Raw genomic sequence first — 22,109 nt, 5'->3', positions numbered from 1 at the left:
CTAGATCTTGTGCCCATGGAACTGTGGTCATTTTCTGGAGAGGTTTTAGATGCTAGAGGCTGTGAATGGGACCCAGGGGAAATCCTTCTTTAGAATACAAAGTACTAAAGTAATCAAGTATCTTTCATAGCTCCCTTGCTTTGTACCTTTGTCTCTGGTCTGCCTGTTTCATACAAACACCCTAAAAATGTATTAAGCTAAATTTATTCTTTATTGCTTATACTGTAGTGTTTCTTCAATGTAAATAGCGCTTCACAGAGTTTAATAAGTTAAGTAAATGCATCTCTTTGCCAGAAGGACTTTACAGTCCCAAATCTGTCAAAAGAAACAGAATCTGAAACAACTACAATCCAAAAACCATTTTCAGGAAATCCAAAGACCATTTCAGAACTGAAATGTTTCAGGAATGCACAGTTTGCGGCTCACCAAGTAAGTGTGGTGGCCTGCTGAGGCCTCAGGAGGTCCTCTGCTTTTGCTGCCTGCCTGGGAATGCTAAAATGGTGGGGTGTGGCATTGGCAGGCCACCAGAAATGCCTGATGGGCTGCATTTGGTTTCATCAATCACAAGTTTAGCAGGCCTGATGTAAGGGACTTTTAAAATTACATTTATTATTACATTTATATCCTGCTCTTCCTCCGAGGAGCTCAGTGCAGTGTACATACTTATTTTTACCCGCACAACAACCCTGTGAGGTAGGTTAGGCTGAGAGATACATGACTTTTGACAATATAGCAGATGCTTCTCTTGTTCATGATTTGTTTTAGGCACAGAGTTCAGATTTCCCGTTAAGAGACTTTGTTTTAGAGCAGAGTTAGGGATGTCTGTGTTGTGCTTAACACATTTGGGGTCTGATGACCTAAATTGTGACCCATTCAGTAGGAACACTCCCCCTGCCCTTCTCCTGCGCCTCATCACTTTTGAATTCATGCACCTAATTCAGAAATTTATCTTGTCTATCTGATCCATCCGGCAGTTTAAAAAGAGAGAGAGAGCAGGTTTATTGTGAACCTCAGTGGAACAGTCACGGCAATAAATCCCATATCTTGTATTTCAGGAGTATCGATGTTTATGGCTCCGGTACACCATCTGCCTTCCTGGAACCCAATGCATTAAAATTATTTCCTCTTATTTTTATAGAACAAATATAGTTCTGTTGCAGCAGACATTTTTAAATCTGTTAGTGTGAACATAATGAAAGATCCATATGTGTCAGTGTTTGGCTGAAAAAACAAGCCACATTTGGGACACGAAGGCTAGACTAAGACTCCGTTTCCAATGTAAGTGGAGCATCAGCGTTGCCTCCCTCCCCATGGTTCCTCCCATGCTGCTTCCAGTGATGTCTTCCACATGGTTAGGACAGGCCATGCCATTACATTTCCTGACAGCAATTCTCATCCCATTAGGGCATGTGGTGCTTTTATGGTACTTCAATGCATGATCCCTATTAACCAGGGACACAGAGAGAGGCAGGGGTGGATTAAGCTTTATGCCGCCTATAGGCAAAAAAGATTTGCCACTCCAGCTCAAGGGCAGGGGCAGGGCAAGTGAAATCTATTTTTAAATGTTTTGTGCATGCACAGAGAGCCCCGAAATGGGCCAAAAATGGCCTGATCTGTCATATGGGAGGCAGGCAGGCTCAGGGAAGAAGCTCCTGCCACCTCCCCCACCTCGGTCTCCCATCATCTTGTGCCTGCCCCCACCAGATGCCCACTGTCTGTGCTACCCTCCCCACCGCACAGCAGCGCTTGAAAAAAGTTTTAAAATAGATTTAACTTGCCCCCAACCCCCCAAATTTGCCGCTTCTTAAGAATTCACGCCGTAGGCAAGTGACTTTCTTGCCTATGCATTAATCTGCCACTGAGAGAGGGGGAAACGGAGAGGGAGAGATTTCCCTGAGGTACAATCCATGTTTCTGGGTAGAGGGTGTGACCAGTAGTGTAGAACATTCCCGCCTGATCAACACAAGACTCTTGTGCCATTGTACTAGTACAGTGACCCTCACTATTTTTCAAGTGAGAGGGCCACTATGACAAAAAACAACAACAACCTTGCACGTGAGAGCCATTTCCCATTGTACTTGCCTTCACATGGAGCTGACTTTGCCTAGTGCCCTTTAAGAGGAATTGAAACTGATCAGGCTGCAGCAGCATCTTGGTAGGTGCACTTGGAGTGCTGAGAAGTGTAATCCTTCTCAGCACTTACCCACAACACTTCCAAGCAATCCGGTCATGCCTTCCAAGATGGTGCTGGGGCTTGAGAGGTCTTGGTTTCCGTTAAAGAAGTTCCACTGGCGCTGGGCAGAGTGCAGCACCGCCCAGTGGGAATAGTGGCATGGTGTCAGAAGTGTTGAGCAGAGTATTGAGCTTTGGCTTCACACAGGCCTAATAAACAGTTAGTCAGGGAACCCTACTTAGGCCTCTGGCTCCCAGGCCTTGCAAGGAAAAACATTAATAGTGGGTATGTGAAAGGTTTGCCTCACTCCTCTTCACGGTGTCCCCACACCCACCTGAGATCTTTTGGCTGCAAACAGCTGGGTAGGTTTCTGAGTGTAGCAAGCAGCAGTGGGGTTCTGAGAAAATAGCAAAGCAGTAAATTGCAGTTGCCTCCTTCATTTAGAAATATCCTACTGCCATCACACCACATCCCTTGCTCCCTGTTGAATGGTTGCCAAGGCAATGGACCACCAACACACTCCCATGCTCTGCTGATGTTCGCATCACCTTTTGCCCCTGTGCTCATGTCTGAGCATTGGTACAAGGCCAAAGAAAGATGACAGTGAGGGGAGCTTCCCTGGTTAACATGGATACTAGTACATGCCCAGCGATAACAACTACTACCTCTGGATCTGGACCATTTCATTCAATTTATTTTCTTTTGAAATACGTAGAGAGCCTCCAGGAATTCTCAAGTCACAGAGTTGCTACCCTTCCTCTCTGCAAGCCTAGCTCTGTCATTAATCTTTCAGCTTCTTTTCTTTTCTTTTTCCTTCCTTCCATCCTTTCTTTCTTTCTTTCTTTCTTTCTTTCTTTCTTTCTTTCTTTCTTTCTTTCTTTCTTTTGCTGCTTATGTGCAATAAGAGTGCATGAGCAGCATCTGTCTGTTTTCATTAGCACCCAGCTCAGGTCTTTTGTGGCGCTCAAAGAGAGAATTGAATCACTAACTAGTGCCACACCATCTATGCTGCTGCTGGCAACAAGGACATCCCCCCTTTCCTATGAAGTGTAGAAACTGCAGTAGACACCCACAGCACCACCTTTATTGAGTCTTCAATTACACAACATGTTTAAGCATAGGTATCTGCCATGTGCTTCTTCCATAACTCCAAATCAATGCAATATCCCATTGCTGAAACTCTGGAGAGCACCTGCAAGTTATAATAGACAGTAGGGGCTAAAAGGAATGATGGACTGGCTCGGTATAATGCCGCTTCTTATGTGCTATAAAAAGGGTGCTCCAATTTCTCAGTTTGTCATTATGAAAATGTGTTGGCTGTTCCCTTGAGCCATGAGGATAAACAAGTCTCTACCACGAATAGTTCTGTCAGTCCTGTTTTAAAGCACATTCTGTCTTAACTGAGAAGACATCCTGCTAAAATCTTCGTGCTCCGGTGTCAGGGTCTGGTCCACAGGTGCCGTTTGGGGCAGGGGAGTGGAAGGAGGGCAAAGAGATTTTAATGCTACTTTTTACACTTCATAATAACTACAGCAGTGTTAGCAACACAGTACAAATTGTAGCCCTTTTTTGAGACAAACAAATCTGTGCTTTTGGCATGCATATCTAATGCAAATGTCAATTTAATTGTTTCTGCCATTCACACATTACGTAGAACTGGTGAGTGACCAAGAAATATAAGTGCTCCTGATGAATGAATGGCCACATGTGGTTTGAAATGCAGGGGGCAGGAGTGGGGGTAGGGGAAGGAATGCCAAATCTCATCATCAAAAGTTGCCTTCTTTCCCCAAAGTGGCTAAGGGTAGCTGGGGTGGGGAAATTGTGGGAAATGCCCTCTGTTTCCACCTGCATGGTATTGCATCTCCTAGCACCACTTCACCCATCAGATTGGCAGATCCCTGTGGCTACTTTGAAATAAAGAGAAAGACATTGGGAGAGATGTGATAGGCTTGCCCATGCCCTTTGCCCCTCGGACATAAATACCAGTGTGTTTGATATAGTAAGAGTATTATTTATTTTCCTTGCAAAACAGTTCATGGAATGTTCTGCAAAGAAAGTGTCACATTCACTGTTGTAAAGACAGTAGTCAGTTTGAACTTACTGCTCCTTTAAGTCCAGTTGGTCTCAGTCAAACATATTATTTATTTATTTATTTATTTATTTATTTATTCAATTTCTATGCTGCCCTTCCAAAATGGCTCAGGGTGATTTACATTATAACAAAAAAATTACAATCAAATTAACAGTTAAAAACAAAGATTATAAAACACCATGCAACAATAGCAATTAAAACATTCAAACAATTTTAAAACCCTGAAAAACCAGGTTACAGCATTGAAACGATTTACAACAATTTTAAAACCCTGGAAGGCTAGGCCAAATAGAGAAGAGGTTTTGAGGGGCTGATGGTCAATATAGAATTCAGATTAGGGATTTCTGCAGGGAGTGCATTCCACAGCCCAGGAGCGGCTACAGAGAAGGCCCACCTCTGAGTCGCCACCAGGCACACCGGTGGTAGCTGGAGACGGACCTTATTGTCTAGGAGTTGTGCATAGAATCGCAATTATAGTATGCCAATGTTAACTTAGTGCTGATGTAGAGAACACCTGGTGTACCAGGACTAAAGGGTCACTCTGCCCATCTTTTGTAGTCCGAAATCTGAGGAAGATTTTTTTTTCCAAATGCAAGCAATGATTTATTCTTTTTGGTCTCAGGAGACAGCTAAAAGAGAGCAAAAAACCACAAGTTGCTTATTAGTTCTTCCCTTAGGTCACAGTATTTCCCAAGGGACTCCAAGGAAGCTAAAAAGAATCATATTTCATTCATTTCCAGTTACCTTTTGTTCATAGCTGTTAATGGTGATGGTTAAAGAAGATATTAAGCCCAAAGTGGCTGCTACTTCTGTTTCTCTGTTTTCTTTCTGAAATTCTAGTTACCTTGTGGTCTCCATCCCTCCCCCCCAAAAAAACTATTAGCTTGGCCCTGGAGACCATTTTGAAAAGCTGTACTAAGCACTGGAACCTTCCTCTTTTTTCTTAGGCTGGAAAATGTGCAGAGAAGGGCAACCAAAATGATCAGGGGACTGGAGCAACTCCCCTGTGAGGAGAAAAAAACCCTACAATGTTTGGGCCTCTTTAGTTTAGAAAGAAGGTGGGTAAGGGGAACAAGATAGAGGTGTTGGAAAATATGCATGGTGTGGATCAAGTGGATAAAGAGCCATTTTTCTCCCTCGCTCATAATATTAGAACCCATCATCCATAGCTTAGTGCTGGGACATTCAAGTCAGGCAAAAATAAATTATTTCTTTACGCTACTTGTAGTTAGCTATGGAATTCACAGCTGCCAGATTTGCTGATGGCCACCAATCCAGAGGGGTTTAAAAAGGGTTTTGCCAAATCCATGGAGGATAGGCCTATCAATGGAAACCACCCTGGATAGCTGTATTTCCATCAGGATCAGATGGCACATGCACCTAAAGACCAGGTGCTAGAGAACACCAACAGAAAGTTTCCTGCTTTCCTCCACTTGCAGGCTTTCCAGATGCACCTGGTTGGCCACTGCATGAAGCAGGATGTGGGACTAGATGGACCTGTTGCCTGATCCAGCAGGGCTTCTTCTTATGTTCTATGTTCTTATGACTGTTCAGAAGAGCCTCTGAACTTTGGCAGGGACCCCTCTGCTCACTGTCTAGCCATCAATAAATCTTTTGCACATATGTAAATGCAGAAGATTTATTGATAGCAAGGGGAGAGCCTGTGCAAATTCTCAAACTCTTCTCCTGAACTACCAAAAAAGTTCTGTATAAACAGTACATAATGTTGAAAACACTTTATATGCATTACCTGAGCAATTCTTAACAGTCCTGAATGGTAGGCTGAGATTATGATCTCATATTAGTGACAAGTGGGACTGAAGCACAGTAGTCCCCAGCAAGTATGTGGCTCAGCTGAGCTTTGAACTCAAAATTCCCTGGTTCATTCTCTTGGGCTGCAATCAAAAACACACCTACTAAGAGTAAGCTCTATAGAGTACAGTGGCTGACATGTCCTGCAGCATACTGCAGGAAGTTCAGCATGGCCTACACCACTGTGAACCTCTAAAACAACATCAGGAGTATTGCACAGGAGCATTCTTGTGCTAATATGAAAAATTGAATTAATTTGTTTCCTCAGTACTAAAACCAATGCTTCTGACACAGCACAACATCTCCAGTGTTGTTTTAGATGCCCACAGCAGCGTGGGGACATGTCAGTCTCTACCATTCTCAGGTTAAAGGTCTGTAGCACAATGGTAGAGTACTGCTTTGGCACATGTGCAGGGTCTCAGTTTCAAGATCTAGCGCAGGCATCCCCAAACTGCGGCCCTCCAGATGTTGCTGAACTACAACTTCCACCATACCCAGCCACAAAAAATTGTGTCTAGGGATGCTGGGAGTTGTAGTTCATCAGCATCTGGAATTGTGTCTAGGGATGCTGGGAGTTGTAGTTCAGCAACATCTGGAACTGTGTCTAGGGATGCTGGGAGTTGTAGTTCAGCAAGATCTGGAGGGCCGCAGTTTGGGGATGCCTGATCTAGCGGCTGACATCCTGACTCAATTTATTGGGCCCGGGGGATGTGAAACAACCAAGAGCATGTACCTGCTTAGGTTAACCCTCTGCTTGTATCAAATCACTGTCACAGTTGTAAAATATTCTGTAGTGAAATGTATGGAGGAAAGATGTTCTGTTAAAAATGATGGTAAGCTTGAAAAATATGTTCTGACACAGCTAAGATTAAATCCTATTCCTGTTTAAAATCTGGCAATAATTTCTTACATGCTAATGAGTAAATTTAAAGTTAAAAATATACAAATTTAAGACCTTAAATTTGAAAGTCATTGTTTTTGTTGTTGCAAAATCAGACTGAGAGAGATATTGGCTTTGGGTTTTTATTGAAGTACAAAAAGTTCAAACTGTGAAATACAAGATTGGTACCAATTAGAAGGAAATAAACATGGTTGTGAATTAATGTCACAATAAAAATTAATATTACATTTTAATTTTCATATCCAAATCTGAGTACTGGCATGTACATTTAAAACAAAAAACAAAAAAACACATCCCACATTATCTCAAAACTTGATATTACATTTTAAAAATGTACCATATTTACCCAAATAGAAGATGATTCTGAATTTAAGATAATCCACTTTAAAAATACAGGTTATACTGTATTTACCTAAATGGAAGAGGACTCTGAATTTAAGACAAGCCCCTTATTTCTAACATCAAGGAACTTGGGGGGAAAAAACACCCTGGTCTTGGATTCAGATGAATACAGTAAAATTACAAAGTTCCGTTTGAGAATCTGGGTTCATATTCAAGAGAATTGAGGGCCCAAGTGTACCTGAAGCATGACTTGGAGGCCTCCAGCTTAGAACGGATATTTTAACTATGAGAATGTAAACATGGGGGTGGGGGAGGTGGGGAGAATCGCTTGAAGGGTGTTTCCGTCTCTATAACTCACAGGTCCAATTTTCCTCCAGAACAGCAAGGGAGAGGCCAAAGACCCATTGTTGGGATCTGTGGACCGGCCCGCTGTAAGGAAGGAAAATTTTCAGGTAACATCCACATTTTCTTTTTCTTGCACTTTGTACAAATATGTCAAGTCTAATTATAATGCTCTAACTGTAGACTATTCCTCAATCCATGCAAGAGCCCTACACATATCTTCAGTGTGGTGAGAAGCCTCTGGGTGACTGTATCAGGTATCAGTGTAGACAGCTGCTGCCGCCATCCACCAAAAATCCTCCTTACAGCCCTGTCTCAGTAGTAGCTGCTTGCTTGCTCGCTCATCCTCCATCAACGATTTTCTTCTTAAAGTGGCAGAGGGGAACAAGCAGAGAGGGAATAGTGGCAATTTACTTGTTTTTCTCTCTTGCAACAAGAAGCCGGGGGGGGGGGGTGAACAAGCGAAAGATCAGGCAGGCGAGTGAAAGCACTGAGATGAGGCTAGAAGGAGTGGCTGTAGCTACTCTCAGAACTGAGAGCAGCCTCACCTGAAGGCTTTTGACCTTGTGGAGGCTTGTTCCCAAGGGCCTGTTTGAACTGGTCTTTAGAATTCACAGGAACAATTTTATGTTCAAGGACTCTTTAATGTGATGAAACGTGAAGAACCACCCTGACCCTTTCAAATACCCTTCATATGTTTGTGGTTGATTTCAGCTGTGAAGGACCAGGGTTAAATATATGGGCCCACCAGCTATTGATTCCCTTTGAAATAATTCATTCCATATCCATCTTTGAAAGAGCTTCCCTTAACCCAGTTACCAGGCAAGAGTGTGTGTGTATAATAGTCTGATTAAACCCACAGTTATTGGGTTTTTATTTTTTATGGAGAAACTGCTTGGGAAGGGAGCAATTTGGAACAAGAAGCATCAGATCATCAAGCACCCTTTTCCCACCTGCAGTTTTGTGATTGCAAAATGCACTCTCCACCCCCCTGGAATTCCAAATAAGAACATAAGAAAAGCCTTACTTATGCCGGATCAAACAAAAAGTTCAGTAAATTCAGCTGTCTCTTTACCACAGTGCCCAGCTAGATGCCTCTGGGGAGCCCACAAGCTGAGCATAATGGCAACAGGTCTCCCTTATTGCTGTCTCCGACCCAAGCAACTGGTACACAGAGATATACTGCCTCTGAACATGCAGGCTCCAAACTGCCATCATGACTTATAGCCAGTGGAAGACCTTTCCTCCTCCATGAATTTGTCTAATCTTCTTTTAAAGCCATCTAAGCTAGTCGCCATCACCCCATCCCATAGCAGCATGGTGTGTAGAAGCACTGTTTCCTGTCTGTCCTGAATCTCCTGTCAATCAGTGTAAATGAGTTCTAGTGTTATGAGAAAAAGTGAAAAACCTCTCTCTATCCACCTTCAGGACACATGCATAATTTTATAAGCCTCTGCCAACTACCACATTTGCCACTTTAAAAAAAAATAAAAGCCCAAATACTTTAGCTTTTCTTCACAAAGAACGTGTTTCGCAGCCCTGAACATTTTAGTTGCCCTTTTCTACACTTTTTTTCAGCTCTCCAGTATAATTTTTGAGATGAGGCTGCCAGGGCTGTATATAGCTGACATCCTGACTAACGCACAGAGGATGCAATGGAAGCTGCATCATTGCAGCAGGAGGCTGCTCTTAACGTAGCTGGATACTTCCCTGCTGCTGCGCCCATGCATGTGGGGTGGGAGGAGTGATTTTCAGTTATCATCTTCTCCTCAAGAAGTGCTCTGTGCTTTCCAAAAATATGTCCCTGAGGGCTGTGCAACCCTCAGGGACATTTTCAGAAAGCACAGAACACTTTCAGAGGCAAAGATAGATGACCAAAATTAACTCTCCTACTTAGAAACAATGCCAGTGAGGAAGCTTTCTGCAATGCAGATATTTGTTCCTATCACTTTCATGCTGCCTGTTACCTCACTTTAGGTTTGTAATAAGGGAACTACAGTGATGGCAATTTTACTTTAAATACCCTTTTTCTAATAATCCCAAGCATAGAATTCACCTTTTTCACAGCTTCACACATTGAGTTGATGTTTTCCTAGAGCTATCCAGGAAATAGATCTATTTCTTGGTTAGCTACCACCAGTTCAGACCTCATCAGTGTGTGTGTGTGTTTTTGTGCATGGGAAGGGAGTGGGGGGAGTTGCAGCAGAAAAGCAATGGGCAGAGAAGGGTTTCTCCTGCACACACACCCCACACTCCTCCATTTCAAATCATCTGCTTCTGAAGCAGGTTTTCCATAACAAAATAAGCCATAGGAGTTTTTGAGCCCTTTCTCGTGAACAGTGAGAAAGGGTAAGAAAGTTAGCGGGAAGGAAGCCTCAGAAATTTTACCTCCCCACAGATGAGCAGTTCCATCCCTCTACGCGGGCGTTTTGCCCACCCAGACAATTATCGACTGCTGCCCAGTTGCTTCGATGGTCAGGGTGCCAGGCACTTAGCCCTGCTTAGCGCCCCCCCCCCCATGAGCTCCCGTAATGCACCACATGTTATTAGGATCCCCCCACGGTCAGCCAACCATGACTGCAAGTAGCCATGGCTGGCAGACTATTGAGAAAACGGGGTTAGGAGAACGCTCACTCTCCTAACCTCATTCTAGAGGGAGGCTCCATAGGCGGGTTTGCCGCCGCGTTGCCGCCGGAATCGATCCCAGCAGTACACGTGTGTGCAAAACCGGGCTGGGCTCCCTTAGCCCGTTTTTGCATGCACATGTGAATAGCATTTTTGTATGTAACATTTAGGGCCAGTTCAGATGATACTTTCCCAGCCCACACAATTAAAAGGGGGATGATGATGATGATGATGATGATGATGATGATGATGATGATGATTACATTTATATCCCGCTCTTCCTCCAAGGAGCCCAGAGCAGTGTACTACATACTTGAGTTTCTCTTTCACAACAACCCTGTGAAGTAGGCTAGGCTGAGAGAGAAGTGACTGGCCCAGAGTCACCCAGCTAGTTTCATGGTTGAATGGGGATTTTGAACTCGGGTCTCCCTGGTCCTAGTCCAGCACGCTAACCACTACCAATCGCGTGCCCATCCCTATATCTTTCACACATGTCGTGATGTGCTCCTACCCTGTATTCTTTTATCTCATGGGAAAGAGTCTTGTCTGAACTGCCACTCTACACATGTCCCAAATACTAATGTAAACTAGTATTTGGGTCGTAAGTAGAGTGGCAATTTGGATGAGCCCTCCCATGCAATAAAAGAACATACTGCGAGTACATCAGGATGTTCCCATCAGGATAGGCATGTTCCCGAGATGTCCCCCTTTTAATTGCATGGGCCAGGAAAGTATTATCTGCACTGGCCCTTAGTCGGATGCCAGTGGTAGCAATCCTTAGGAACATAGGGAGCTGCCTCATACCAAGTCAGACCATTGCTCCATCTAGCTCAGTATTGTCTACCTAGACTGGCATCTCCAAAGTTGCAGGCAGGAGTCTATCGCAGCCCTATCTTGGAGATAGATGCCAGGGAAGGAACTTGGAATCTTCTGCATGCAAGAGTGCAGGTGCTCTTCCCAGAGCAACCCCATCCCTTGAAGGGAATATCTTATAGTGCTTACATGTAGTCTCCCATTCAAATGCAAACCAGGATGGGCCCTGCTTCGCAAAGGGGACAATGCATGCTTTCTACCAGGAAAGAAACAGAATGAGCCAAAAGCAACTCTCTCATAAAGCAAGATGAGGCAACTGCTTTGAGGGGAGCAGATCGGAGAAGGATCACAATGTTACTCATTATGGAGCCCAATCCAGGCTTGTGCAGGAGAACTTCCTGCTGGATTGTTCTCCATGTTGATTAGAGAAAGGAAGTGGGGATTTTCTGCCTCCAGCACCAAAATGTCTTCAGCCCGCTCTTGAGAGGGACTGAAAGCTTTACACGGAACCAAAAAAATAAAAAGGTCATCCATTCTGGAATTATTGCCAATCAGTTTTCTAATTTAACTTTCCTAATTGCTTTGGCTAACTGAAGTTATGGGAGGGACACCTAGGCCAGTATAAATATGCAGATTTCAGAGAGCTCTGTTTAATAACATTGAGCTTGAATATAGATAGAACTCTGTTTGTTTATCACTGCTTATTTATGTCAAGATCAATTGTAATTAAAGAAGAATTCAGCATCAGAAGCAGCACTTCAGCTGATTGTTCTCATCAGGCGAATCCCATATCCCTGGGGCTTATGACATGTCAGAGGAACTATTCTTCCTCCCTCCCCTCCTCCCTCTGATTATAGATACCTCGTAATAAAGAGCTCTTTCAGGCCACAGTATTTTTCAGCAGAGACAATTGCTTCTTGCAAATGAAAATAAATGACACATTTTGATATCCATTTTAGAAGGCCTGATTCCATTGCAACAGCAAACTAGCTAAACTGTCAAAATAAAAACCATTTGCCAGTAACATCATCTGGATGGACAATGCAATTGATTGTTCAGGCAATTGCTCCCTTTTGTATCTTTCTTCCAAACGTATTGTGTAAAATATGGAAATGAGCAAACTCTCTCTTAAAAGTCAAAAAATAAACAGTCTCTGTCAAAAGGTATCATTCATTTCAGAATTTTCTGAAACCAGATTTCACAAATGAAGAAATGCAAATATCAAAATGCTCAGAGTACTTCTACATGTTTTAGGAATCTGAAATTTGGTACACACATAGCCAAAGACAATTTGATAACCAGTAAATTCTGAAAGGGGAGCCTTGCCTCACATCAGAAGGCAAAGGGCATTAAATACACTAAAAAACAGTATGGAGAAAAGGACCACAACATTATGAAAACATTAAGATTAAATGTACTGCAGCAGATATGCTTCTCATCCCCCCCTCCACCCCTTCCAACAGTGCATGCCAACCTTAGGCTAAAGATCAGACAATAGCATCCTTCACCCCAAAATTTTCAGGACGATCACACCCTGGTTTAGAGTAGTGGATCAGATGAATACAGATCACTGCTCCTTTTTGCCAGCCCCAAAGGGGCACAGGGCCATTCTGGAGGCTTTAACTACACACATGCGTGCATGCGCACACACACACCCCATCCAGCCATTGAAGTTGGTGGAGCTGAGTCATAGGGATGTGCCAGTCAGCTCAAGGTCCAGCCAGCTCGCATTGAAACTGGCTCAGCTTGAGGGAACGAGACAGGTTTTAGTTTGGCTCAAGATCAAGCCGAACCCACTGGGCTGGGGCCAGTTCAGGGTGTTGAACTGGGTTTTCAAACCAAACCGAGTTTTCTGGTTTTGTGCACACCCCTACTGAGTCACAGTCATAGCCCTTGCACCACCAAGCCTTGAAGGGTCAATTGTACACATTCTCACCTTTCTCAAAACAATTATAGGGTAATCACCAAACTATCAACCCTCCATCTAATCCATACAGTGCTGCCCCTGCTCACTGGGCAAAGAGTGGTGACTTAAAGTGGTGACTCTTGCTTATATTTAGCAGCGGAGGAGCAACTGTTCCTATCTAGCCCCAGCACAGCGTATTTGCAGTGGTTGTTGCTTGTGTTTCTTTTTAGATGTGAGCCCTCTGGGCACAGGTAACCATCTTTCCCCTTTTTTCTATGTAAACTGCTTAGAGAACCTTTTTCTTGAAAAGAGGTATATTATATTATTGTTGTTGTTATTATTATTATTCCCTGCCCACACTGTATCTACTGGTTGTAAGCTTTGTTTATTGCCTAAACTGGAAGGGAAGGGTGCTGCATGAGCAAAGGCTGAATTGTCAGCAAAAAAGCACTCCCAAATGGCTCAGTTGCCTCCACCTCTTGCCCAACTCTCAAGGAATCACCCCAGCATTCTGCCTTCTCTAAAGTCAGGTGAGGCAAAGTTGCAAACCCCAGCATGTGGGTGCTGCAGTGTATCTTTCTTTATACCTACCTACCTATCTATCTCTCTCTCTCTCTCTCTCTCTCAAAACATACCAAGACCAGGGCCTTTTTTATGGCTCCCACACTTTGGTATTCCATTCTGTCATAGGCCCACAGGTCCCACACCCTCTTCATTTCCAAACATCAAGTAAAGATCTGTCCATTGTGCAGGAGATTTGGGATCAGATGGCTTTCTGTGTGTGTATTGGTGGTGTTTAACTAGTTGGTGGGTGGTTTTTTTATTATTAGTTGTCTGTTGCAGGAGTTTTTTGTTTGTTTACATTTATATTGTGCTCTTCCTCCAAGGATCCCAGAGCAGTGTGCATGATTATGTTTATCCTTACAACAACCCTGGGCGGTAGGTTAGGCTGAGAGATACATGACTGGCCCAGAGCCACCCAGTTAGTTTCATGGTTGAATGGGGATTAGAACTCAGGACTGCCTGGTCCTAGTCCAACACTCTAACCACTATACCACACTGATCAGATTTTTTTCTGTTGTGGTGCCACTGGTTTTTGTTTAATTACTGGGGCTGTTCACAGAACCAAAAACTGGATAGGACAAATTTTTAGTTGTGTGAGAGCAAACAACTAGGTAGGAGCAGAGAGGAGTGATGATGTGGGAGACAGGAGCTGGGTAGAATGTGGCTATCCTTCCCAGCTTTCATGCCCAGCACTTGACCAAGGTAGGAGAAAAAGCTGTCCTCCCTAGGGATGTGCAAACCAGCTCAACCTCGTTGGTTCAACATCAAACTAATCTGGCTCAAGGGCTCGCCCTCTAGCTGGGCCCGGTTCAGCTCAAGGTTGAGTTGAACCCCCTGGGCTGGCTCAGGGCTGGTTCAGGAATTCTGCAGTTGGGGGTATTTAATAGGGGTGTACAATTCGGGAATTCGGTGATTCGGTTCAGGACCCGAACCGAATCACCCCTGTTCTGTTTTGTGCCCGAATATGGGCCACCTGAATCACCCTTGATTCGGTTCGGATTTGGATTTAATCCGAATCTGAATCTGAATCGATTCGGGGGGTAAAAAGGGGCCCAGGGGCAAAATTTTGGGGTGGGGTGGTAGTGCCTAATGGGTGCAGGCTACCACCCCAATTTCAGGGGGATTGGGCAAAGGGCTGATTTTTGGTGAATTTCTGAAGTTTTCATGTCTTTGGGGCAGATTGGGGCAGAAAGTGGGGACTGGGGCAGAATAGTGGGGTGGGGTGGTAGTGCCTAATGGGTGGAGGCTACCACCCCAATTTCAGGGGGATTGGACAAAGGGCTGATTTTTTGAGAATTTTTGAAGTTTTAGTGACTTTGGGGCAGTTTGGGGGCAGAAAGTGGATCTGCCCCAAAAGAGTGGGGTGGGGTGGTAGTGCCTAATGGCTGGAGGCTACCACCCCAATTTCAGGGGGATTGGGCAGAGGCCTGATTTTTTGGGAATATTTGAAATTTTGGTGTCTTTGGGGCAGATTGGGGGCAGAAAGTGGATCTGCCCCAAAGGAGTGGGGTGGGCTGGTAGATAGTGCCTAATGGGTGGAGGCTACCACTCATCCCCAATTTCAGAGTGATTGGGCAGAGGGGTGAATTTTGGTGAATTCTGAGGTTTGTCTTCATAAGGTGAAGTGTGCTAAATTGATTACTTCCTCATATTCATAGTAATTGAGAGTGTGAAAAAGTGAAAGTGGGGTCATGAGAGTTGTTTAATTGAAAAAAATCTCATTTGCTATGATAGAATGAGAATTCACACCTCTTTTTCCTGAGGTGTGAATTCTCATTCTATCATAGCAAATCATAGCAAATCATGTGGGGGGCCACATTTTGGCGCCCCCCACATGACCCGCCGGGGTGGCACCCAGGGCACGTGCCCCCCCTGCCCCCCTATAGTTACGCCACTGCACACAGCCAAAAACTGAGAGCGTGCAAAGCTACCAAATCTGGGTAGGACACTTATCCTATTGTTGTTGTTGTTATTATTATTATTATTTTGATTTCTATACTGCCCTTCCAAAACTGGCTCAGGGTGGTTTACAGAGAGAAACAACAAACAAATAAGATGGAACCCTGTCCCCAAAGGGCTCACAATCTAAAAAGAAACTTAAGATATGCACCAGCAACAGTCACTGGAGGTACTGTGCTGGGGGTATACAGGGCCAGTTACTCTCCCCCTGCTAAATAAAGAGAATCACCACATTAAAAGGTGCCTCTTTGCCAAGTTAGCAGGGCTATCTAGTTGTGTGAACAGCCTCACTCTATTTTATTGTATGTTTGGTTCTTTTTTTTCCTAATAGAAGCTGATTTATGTTGCCATATAGCATGAAAATGGGGCTAGAAGTTTTTAAAATAAAAAAGGATAAAATACAGTATGTGTGTCCCAAAATGCTTAAGGTAGTTCCATGCCACTCAGAAACTTGACATTCTGTACACATATAGTTCAAGATGCAATGATTATTAGCTGTATGAAAATTGTACATTTTTGCATCTTCAAGAATACAGTGCCAGGTTCTTCTAACAGTTCTAGATGTTTTAATGTCTAACAGCTAAAATGGAGAATTTGAAGTTGACATCTTGATAAAAGGGAAACACTTAAGTCAGAGCAAATAATGGGCTAAGGGATAGAACACTGAGCAATGGAAATTCCATGGCCCCTTACTACACTTGAATTCACATTGGGGAAATGTGTAACTATACTTTTAAAATTCAAGCATGGGCACTGGACATTTTCCTGGGGTGAGGTGGAGGAGTGGGGCAATGCCAGCAATCCAGTACCCCCTGTAGCTTGTGCAAACCTGAGGTGCCATGTGAACCCAGCCTGTGTCTGAATGCACATAAGGAAACAGGGATATAACAGGGCTATGGTTGTTTTGTGTGTGCACAAGGCTTTTCCCCCTTTGTGTGGCAGCATTTAAGCATGCAACCTCCTGTAGCTTGCCATAATACTGTTCAGAAAAAGTGTTATCACTTGATTCTGCTGCACCCAAATCTAAACTGATCCTTAATTTTAATTTGCTATTTCACAAGCCATGGCTAGAAAGATGTTCTAAAGGTCAGTGAAAACATTCCCCACATAATTCTGAAATCCAACCAGTTCTGCGAGTTTCTGGAGGAGAGCCGCCATTACTGGTGATGCAGTTTCCCAGAAGAGCCTCCCCAGCGACTTAGTTTACATCAAAAAGAGGCAAATCTTCTTGCACTCCAATCTGAGGGCCAAGCTAGACATTCTAAAAGACCTGGAGCTGCCACCACTCTGCATCCTCTTCATACAGCATCTAAACACAAACAATATGGAAGTAGCTTCCTCACATTGTTATCGCCCCTGCCAGCCATGGGGCAGTGTGAGGTGAGGAAGGGAAGACAAAAAGCACAATGACATCGCATCACTCATTGTTAGTGTTAGATGTTGTGAGGAAGAGAAGGAGAAACGACATGGAGTATCATCTGCTTTGGCCCTCAGGGAAAACTGAAAAGGAAATCCCTTTTCGCTCAAAACAGATGTAGTTTGTTTTATGTGTGTTTGATGGGTAGGTGCTCGGGGGCAGCCTACTCACTTTAACACATGTCTTCATTTCAAGCAAAGCCTCGTAGAATGAATGAATAAATACACTGGGGCCTGCTTTAGACATGCCCAAGAGTTTAGGACCATCCAGTGGGATTTTTGACTATGTCATTTCGAACAGCAGACTGCCCACATGCCATATCAAAGCCCGCTCAGGTTAAAAGAATGGCATTGTAGCATGCAGGGAGCTGTTTTTGAAGCACAACTCCAAAAGCACCTTGGCATGTGGATCTAGTTGCTTAGGTCTTTGGATCTTGGTCATGTTAACTCTTTTCTAAGAAGCTCTTGATAGAACTATTCACATGTCAGAGACAGAACTCTCCAGCATAATGATGATGGTGACTACATGCAAATCAATAGATTGCAGAAGCAGCTGCTTCCCTATGGCTCCATCTCATGCCACTCTAGTAATATTTGAGTAGTGAGATTGTAGGCAAGGGACCACCAGTGTGGTTATTCTACTTTCCATGCTTGCATTGTACTGATGAGGGGTGATCCTAATGTGGGGTAGATGACATAATTGGCTCCTATGTTCCCACTTTCCTGCTGGTGCTGGATTGGTGTGGGAAGGGACCACCAGAGAGCAGCAGCAATGCTGCATCTTTGTGACATCTCCCCCTTGATCTAACTTCATTTCTGTAGTGTAGACTAAAGAGAGTCACTTTTAGCTTTATGTCCATGCATATATGTTGATCTCTTTTAACAGGCTGTCACTTGCTTTGAATCTACAGAGGAAGGTGGACTATAAATGTAACTAAAGATACCAAGTAAAATTGTCACAAAGCCCATCCGTCATGTGAACAAAACATCACTGTTCTGTTGGATTTATTTGTGCCTTATAAACAGTACATTAAGCTGAACTCCTCTTGATCCGGAAACGAATAGTGATTGCAACATATACATTTAAAACCTTTCAAAATAAAAATAATGATTGCAACATACACATTTAAACCTTTTAAAATAAATAATAATTTGCATTATAGCAAGCCACTCTTGGCAGCCACTTTACTCTCCATATTCTTCATACTATTCATCTCTCTGTGTAAGCATTATTCTCTGTGTATCTTATGTGTCCATTCCTGTGTTTTAGTGTTCAATGGCTGTCATGTTTGTTTTTCTTATCCTGTAACCCTTTCCTTTTTGCATATTCAGTGTGCTCTAGAGAGCACTGTCTATTTGCATGCAATAGGTGCAATTAAACATGTTACAGGGTACAGCAGCCGCCTGCTTTCTGTGACCCTGAATTCTACCACAGCTGCCTTGTGTCTCTCTGCTCTCCTCTTTGCTATGACTTGCCAGCCATGGTTAATTCCAGGTAACTTGTTTCCTTTTCTTTCTATGGCTGCTAATTTCTCTAGTCTATTTTCAGATTTGTTCTCCCTAATGTGCACAAAAGCGCTTCTGATTGTTTATCCCTGTGCCTCCAGGGACCAAGCAAAGCCTGGAGGCTGCTGCTGTTTATTGTACACACTTGGACTGTTAAGGGTTTATTTTCAACAGGAGGCAGGTAGGCCCAAGTTGTGATAAAGGCTGATGGTGCATATCACCCTCCCCATGTGTTATGCTTCACAGTGTGAGATGTGGGTCCATGTTATATATTTATTTTTTGCCTTTAAATTGATTCCACTTTCTCATAAATACTAATTTAGCCGTGGGCGGTGATAGTTCACTCTGTGTTTATAGTTTTTCTGCTGGTACAAAAGTACCTCTTCGATTTTCTTCCCCCGTCTGCTAGCTGCAGCAAGTCAGAATTTCAGGCTAATGGTGAGGTGAGCAGCTTATAATATATGATAATCAATACTTCAAATCTGCTTTCTATGATGTGACATAAAAGAGGAAAGCAGGAGGGCGGGGGGAGAAAAGGAAGCTGCTGGTTTTTCCCCCCAGCACACAGTGGTGCATAAGCTCAAGGAGTGCTGGTGAATTTTCCCTTCAAGGTCAGTGTGTGCTGATTTCCTCATAAAACCACTCTTCCTTCTTTTTTTGCTTCATATTTAATTCAATTGGTGCTAGGAATCCCAGCTAGCTAAACTGGAAGGCTAGTCAATACTGCATACGTGTGTGTGTATGCGTATAAATATAGAGCTACAATGTGAACAAGGCAAGGTGGTTGTCTCAGGTGACACATTTTGGACACCATTAAGGATGTCAGAGGTGGGAGACAAATATATCTCAGGTGTCCATAGCTCTACTTCTCCTGCCGGGACTAAGAGAGGAAATGGACTAATGGGCTGGAAATGTATCTAAATTAAAAACGATGAGAAATAAACATTCTTTTGAATAACTCCAGTGCAATGGAGTGTGTGCAGGAGAATGACTCAGTGGAATGTGCCCCTTATTTATTGGTGAGGTAATTTGAATTTTCTGCCTCAGGGTTTAAAATGCAATAGGCCAGCACTCATCACTTTTTAAAAGATTTGTAGTAGGATATGCAACATCATTACTGTCCAAACAACAAGTGTTCTGTTTTGGAGGGAGAGTGAAAATAAGACATTCCTTGAGCCAAGTTGCCTTTAGCCAGGTAGTGTTAAACCTACCCAGAGAAGTACACAAAATGAATAGTGATGTCTACTCTATGCAGCTCCATACTGCTTGTGTTCCTCAACCTTAATTAGGTCAACAGTCCCGTGGCGTTTCGTGCCCCTTACATTGGTTTTTTTTTTTTAAGTATATTCATTTTACTGTGGTGGCACTGGTCATTGAAACCCCAAATTGCACTGAACATCAGAATGAAACTGACTGGTACCTGTTGTCCAGTGTCATTTTTGTTTATTAAAAAAAAATCTGTATTAAAATACCATTACCTTTGCCACTGCTCTATTCCTGTATTGCCAAAGAGAAATATTTAATATATAAGGTTGGTTCTCATTCTTTGCATCTGGTGTGGGGCAGGGCACAGCAAGGCAGCCCCACAAGGTTACTGTTTCTGTGAGTTACTTGGGGGTATATCCATGCCTAAAGTTGCTCTTTGAACCAGCCATAGGTAGCAACAAGGTTTGTCTGCCTACGTATTGGTCACTGTCATGAATTGAAAATGGGTCTGAAGTTCCATGCTAAAAGCTTCAAATTCTTCTGGATGGATGGATGGATTTATGTATCAAATATATGTGTTGCTTTCCATATAGGTAATTCAATGTGGCTAATGACAAAATCCTTAAAAACAATAAAAATCAAACCGATACAGTGCAATAAAGAGAAATACATAACAGCAGGACAGATGGATACAATCATTTCACCAGGAAGTCAAAAACTGATAGTAAGAGTACAGGAAGTAACTGTTACAGAGAGGCAGCAGACTCCACTGACCCCAAAGGTCTTCTTTGAAAGCCAGGTCATGAATGCCCAGCTAATTTGTTTAAATACAATGTATTTGCATGGTTTCTACCAAGAGAGCCATTTTAAAATGGGCCAGTGGGATTCATCAGTGGGCCACACAGACATGAAGTGCTCCATGAGCCCTTTCTAAGAAGCAGTGAGAAAGGGCAAGAGGGTTAGTGGGGAGGAAGCCTTCAAAAGCTTACTGCCCCGCAGAAAACCAAGGGCTCCCTCTTCAGCGGGCAGATCACCCGCCCAGATGATTACCAGCTGCTGCTGTTAGCTTGAAAGGTCAGGGTGCCAGGATACATTGCCACGCCCTCCAGAGTGCCCATAATAGCAAACCCCCCTCCCCTCCCCAGATCTGGCCAGGATCTCTGCAGTCTGCCAGCACTTGCTCTCCTAACCTTGTTTTAGAGGGTGGCTCCAGAGGCGGGTTTGCTGCCAAGGGGCAACCAAGATCAGGCCTGATCCCCATGGTACACATGTGCTGGCAAAACCAGGCTGGGCTAACTTAGCCCAGTTTTACCTGAATGTGTAAATAGCTTCCATATTTTTCTCATACATATTCTCTCAAACCTAGTTCTCACTGAAATGGTGAAGCTATATCTGGGTTGTACCACTTCAGACTGCAAGTGGGGGCCCATATGACTGAATGTTTCTAAATGAACAAATATTCCCACCACATAGAAAACTAGCATGTAAGGGATCAAACCAGTGTCAAACCTTTCTCCTTTATAGTTTTCCAAGTGAAGAGAATTCTTTCCATGAAATAGCATTCAATTACTTGAGTCCCACTTGCTGTCTGAAGTGGTACCATCTAAATACAAGTTTAGCACTTCACCAAAGATGCAGTCATCCTACACAGATTGGATATTTTCTTTTGAACATCTGGACAGCTGGAATGGCATCCCATGGTCACTCTGGCAGTGGTTTGTCTTTCCAGAGCTGCACTATTGCCTGCTCCTTCACTGCAACTCAGTAGACTAGAGGGAACCACCATTGGACACAGAGGAACGGCATATGTACTGAAATGTGCATTAGAGTGGAACTAGCTCATATTTTGGACTTGATTTATGGCACATGTGCCCCAAAGGTTGACCACCACTGACCTGCTCCAGTAATGAAAATGCCATACATAATGTATTCCAAGACTCCATTCAGAAGTGCCACAACACTAGCGGACTACTTGTGTCTCGATAGCATAACACAGGAACTCGGGGACATGAATTTGCTCTCAGGTTTGGCAATGCCACTGCAGTATAACCTGGAAGTTGAGGTTACACTCCCGGCTTTTAGCCCGCATCTCCTCCAGAATGAACCAGGCGCGTTCGCATATTGGGCAGATTTACCCCAAAGTCTCTGCAAACTGTCAGGGAGCACTTCACAGATGATTCAAGTTTTTCACTGCTCATTAGAGTGCAACCTGATTTATATCTGGGGTAAAAAAAAATCCACTTTTTGCATCGGGTTTTTGGATAGCGTTGAGTTTGCAGTAAAGCCTCACAGAAAATCTGCGGTAAAGCCTGCTCTGTGGAGAACTCCCTGTAGACTATAGCCTCATTCAGATGTTATTAAAAAGGAGGCTGTACCTTTTTAATAACATCTGTGCCTTCAAAAGTGAGACCAGAAGTCTCACTTACCAGAAGTGAGAAGTCCCAGCTGATAT

At 43.5% G+C, this 22,109-nt stretch overlaps 1 protein-coding gene across 15 annotated transcripts in view; it reads left to right on the top strand.

The window, feature by feature from the left end:
• The window catches only part of PCDH17 (protocadherin 17), a 199,944-nt gene that overhangs the window by 173,892 nt on the left and 3,943 nt on the right, over positions 1–22,109 (top strand). For 6 of the 15 annotated variants that reach the window (XR_008319091.1, XM_053307347.1, XM_053307348.1 and 3 more), the window contains one exon: positions 7,698–7,772. The exons of 5 other annotated variants lie outside the window; for them this stretch is intronic. Coding sequence is in view for 7 of the 10 variants with exons in the window: in XM_053307347.1 (XP_053163322.1) it covers positions 7,698–7,772 (75 nt within the window). In the remaining 3 variants the exon portion in view is untranslated. Of the gene's footprint in view, positions 1–7,697; positions 7,773–22,109 lie in introns of those variants that run through there. 4 more of the 15 variants (XM_053307361.1, XM_053307358.1, XM_053307356.1 and 1 more) reach the window with 3 other exon arrangements.

Source organism: Hemicordylus capensis, chromosome 3, assembly GCF_027244095.1.
Source record: "Hemicordylus capensis ecotype Gifberg chromosome 3, rHemCap1.1.pri, whole genome shotgun sequence".
NCBI lineage: Eukaryota > Metazoa > Chordata > Lepidosauria > Squamata > Cordylidae > Hemicordylus > Hemicordylus capensis.
This window is presented reverse-complemented; position numbering and strand designations above follow the sequence as displayed.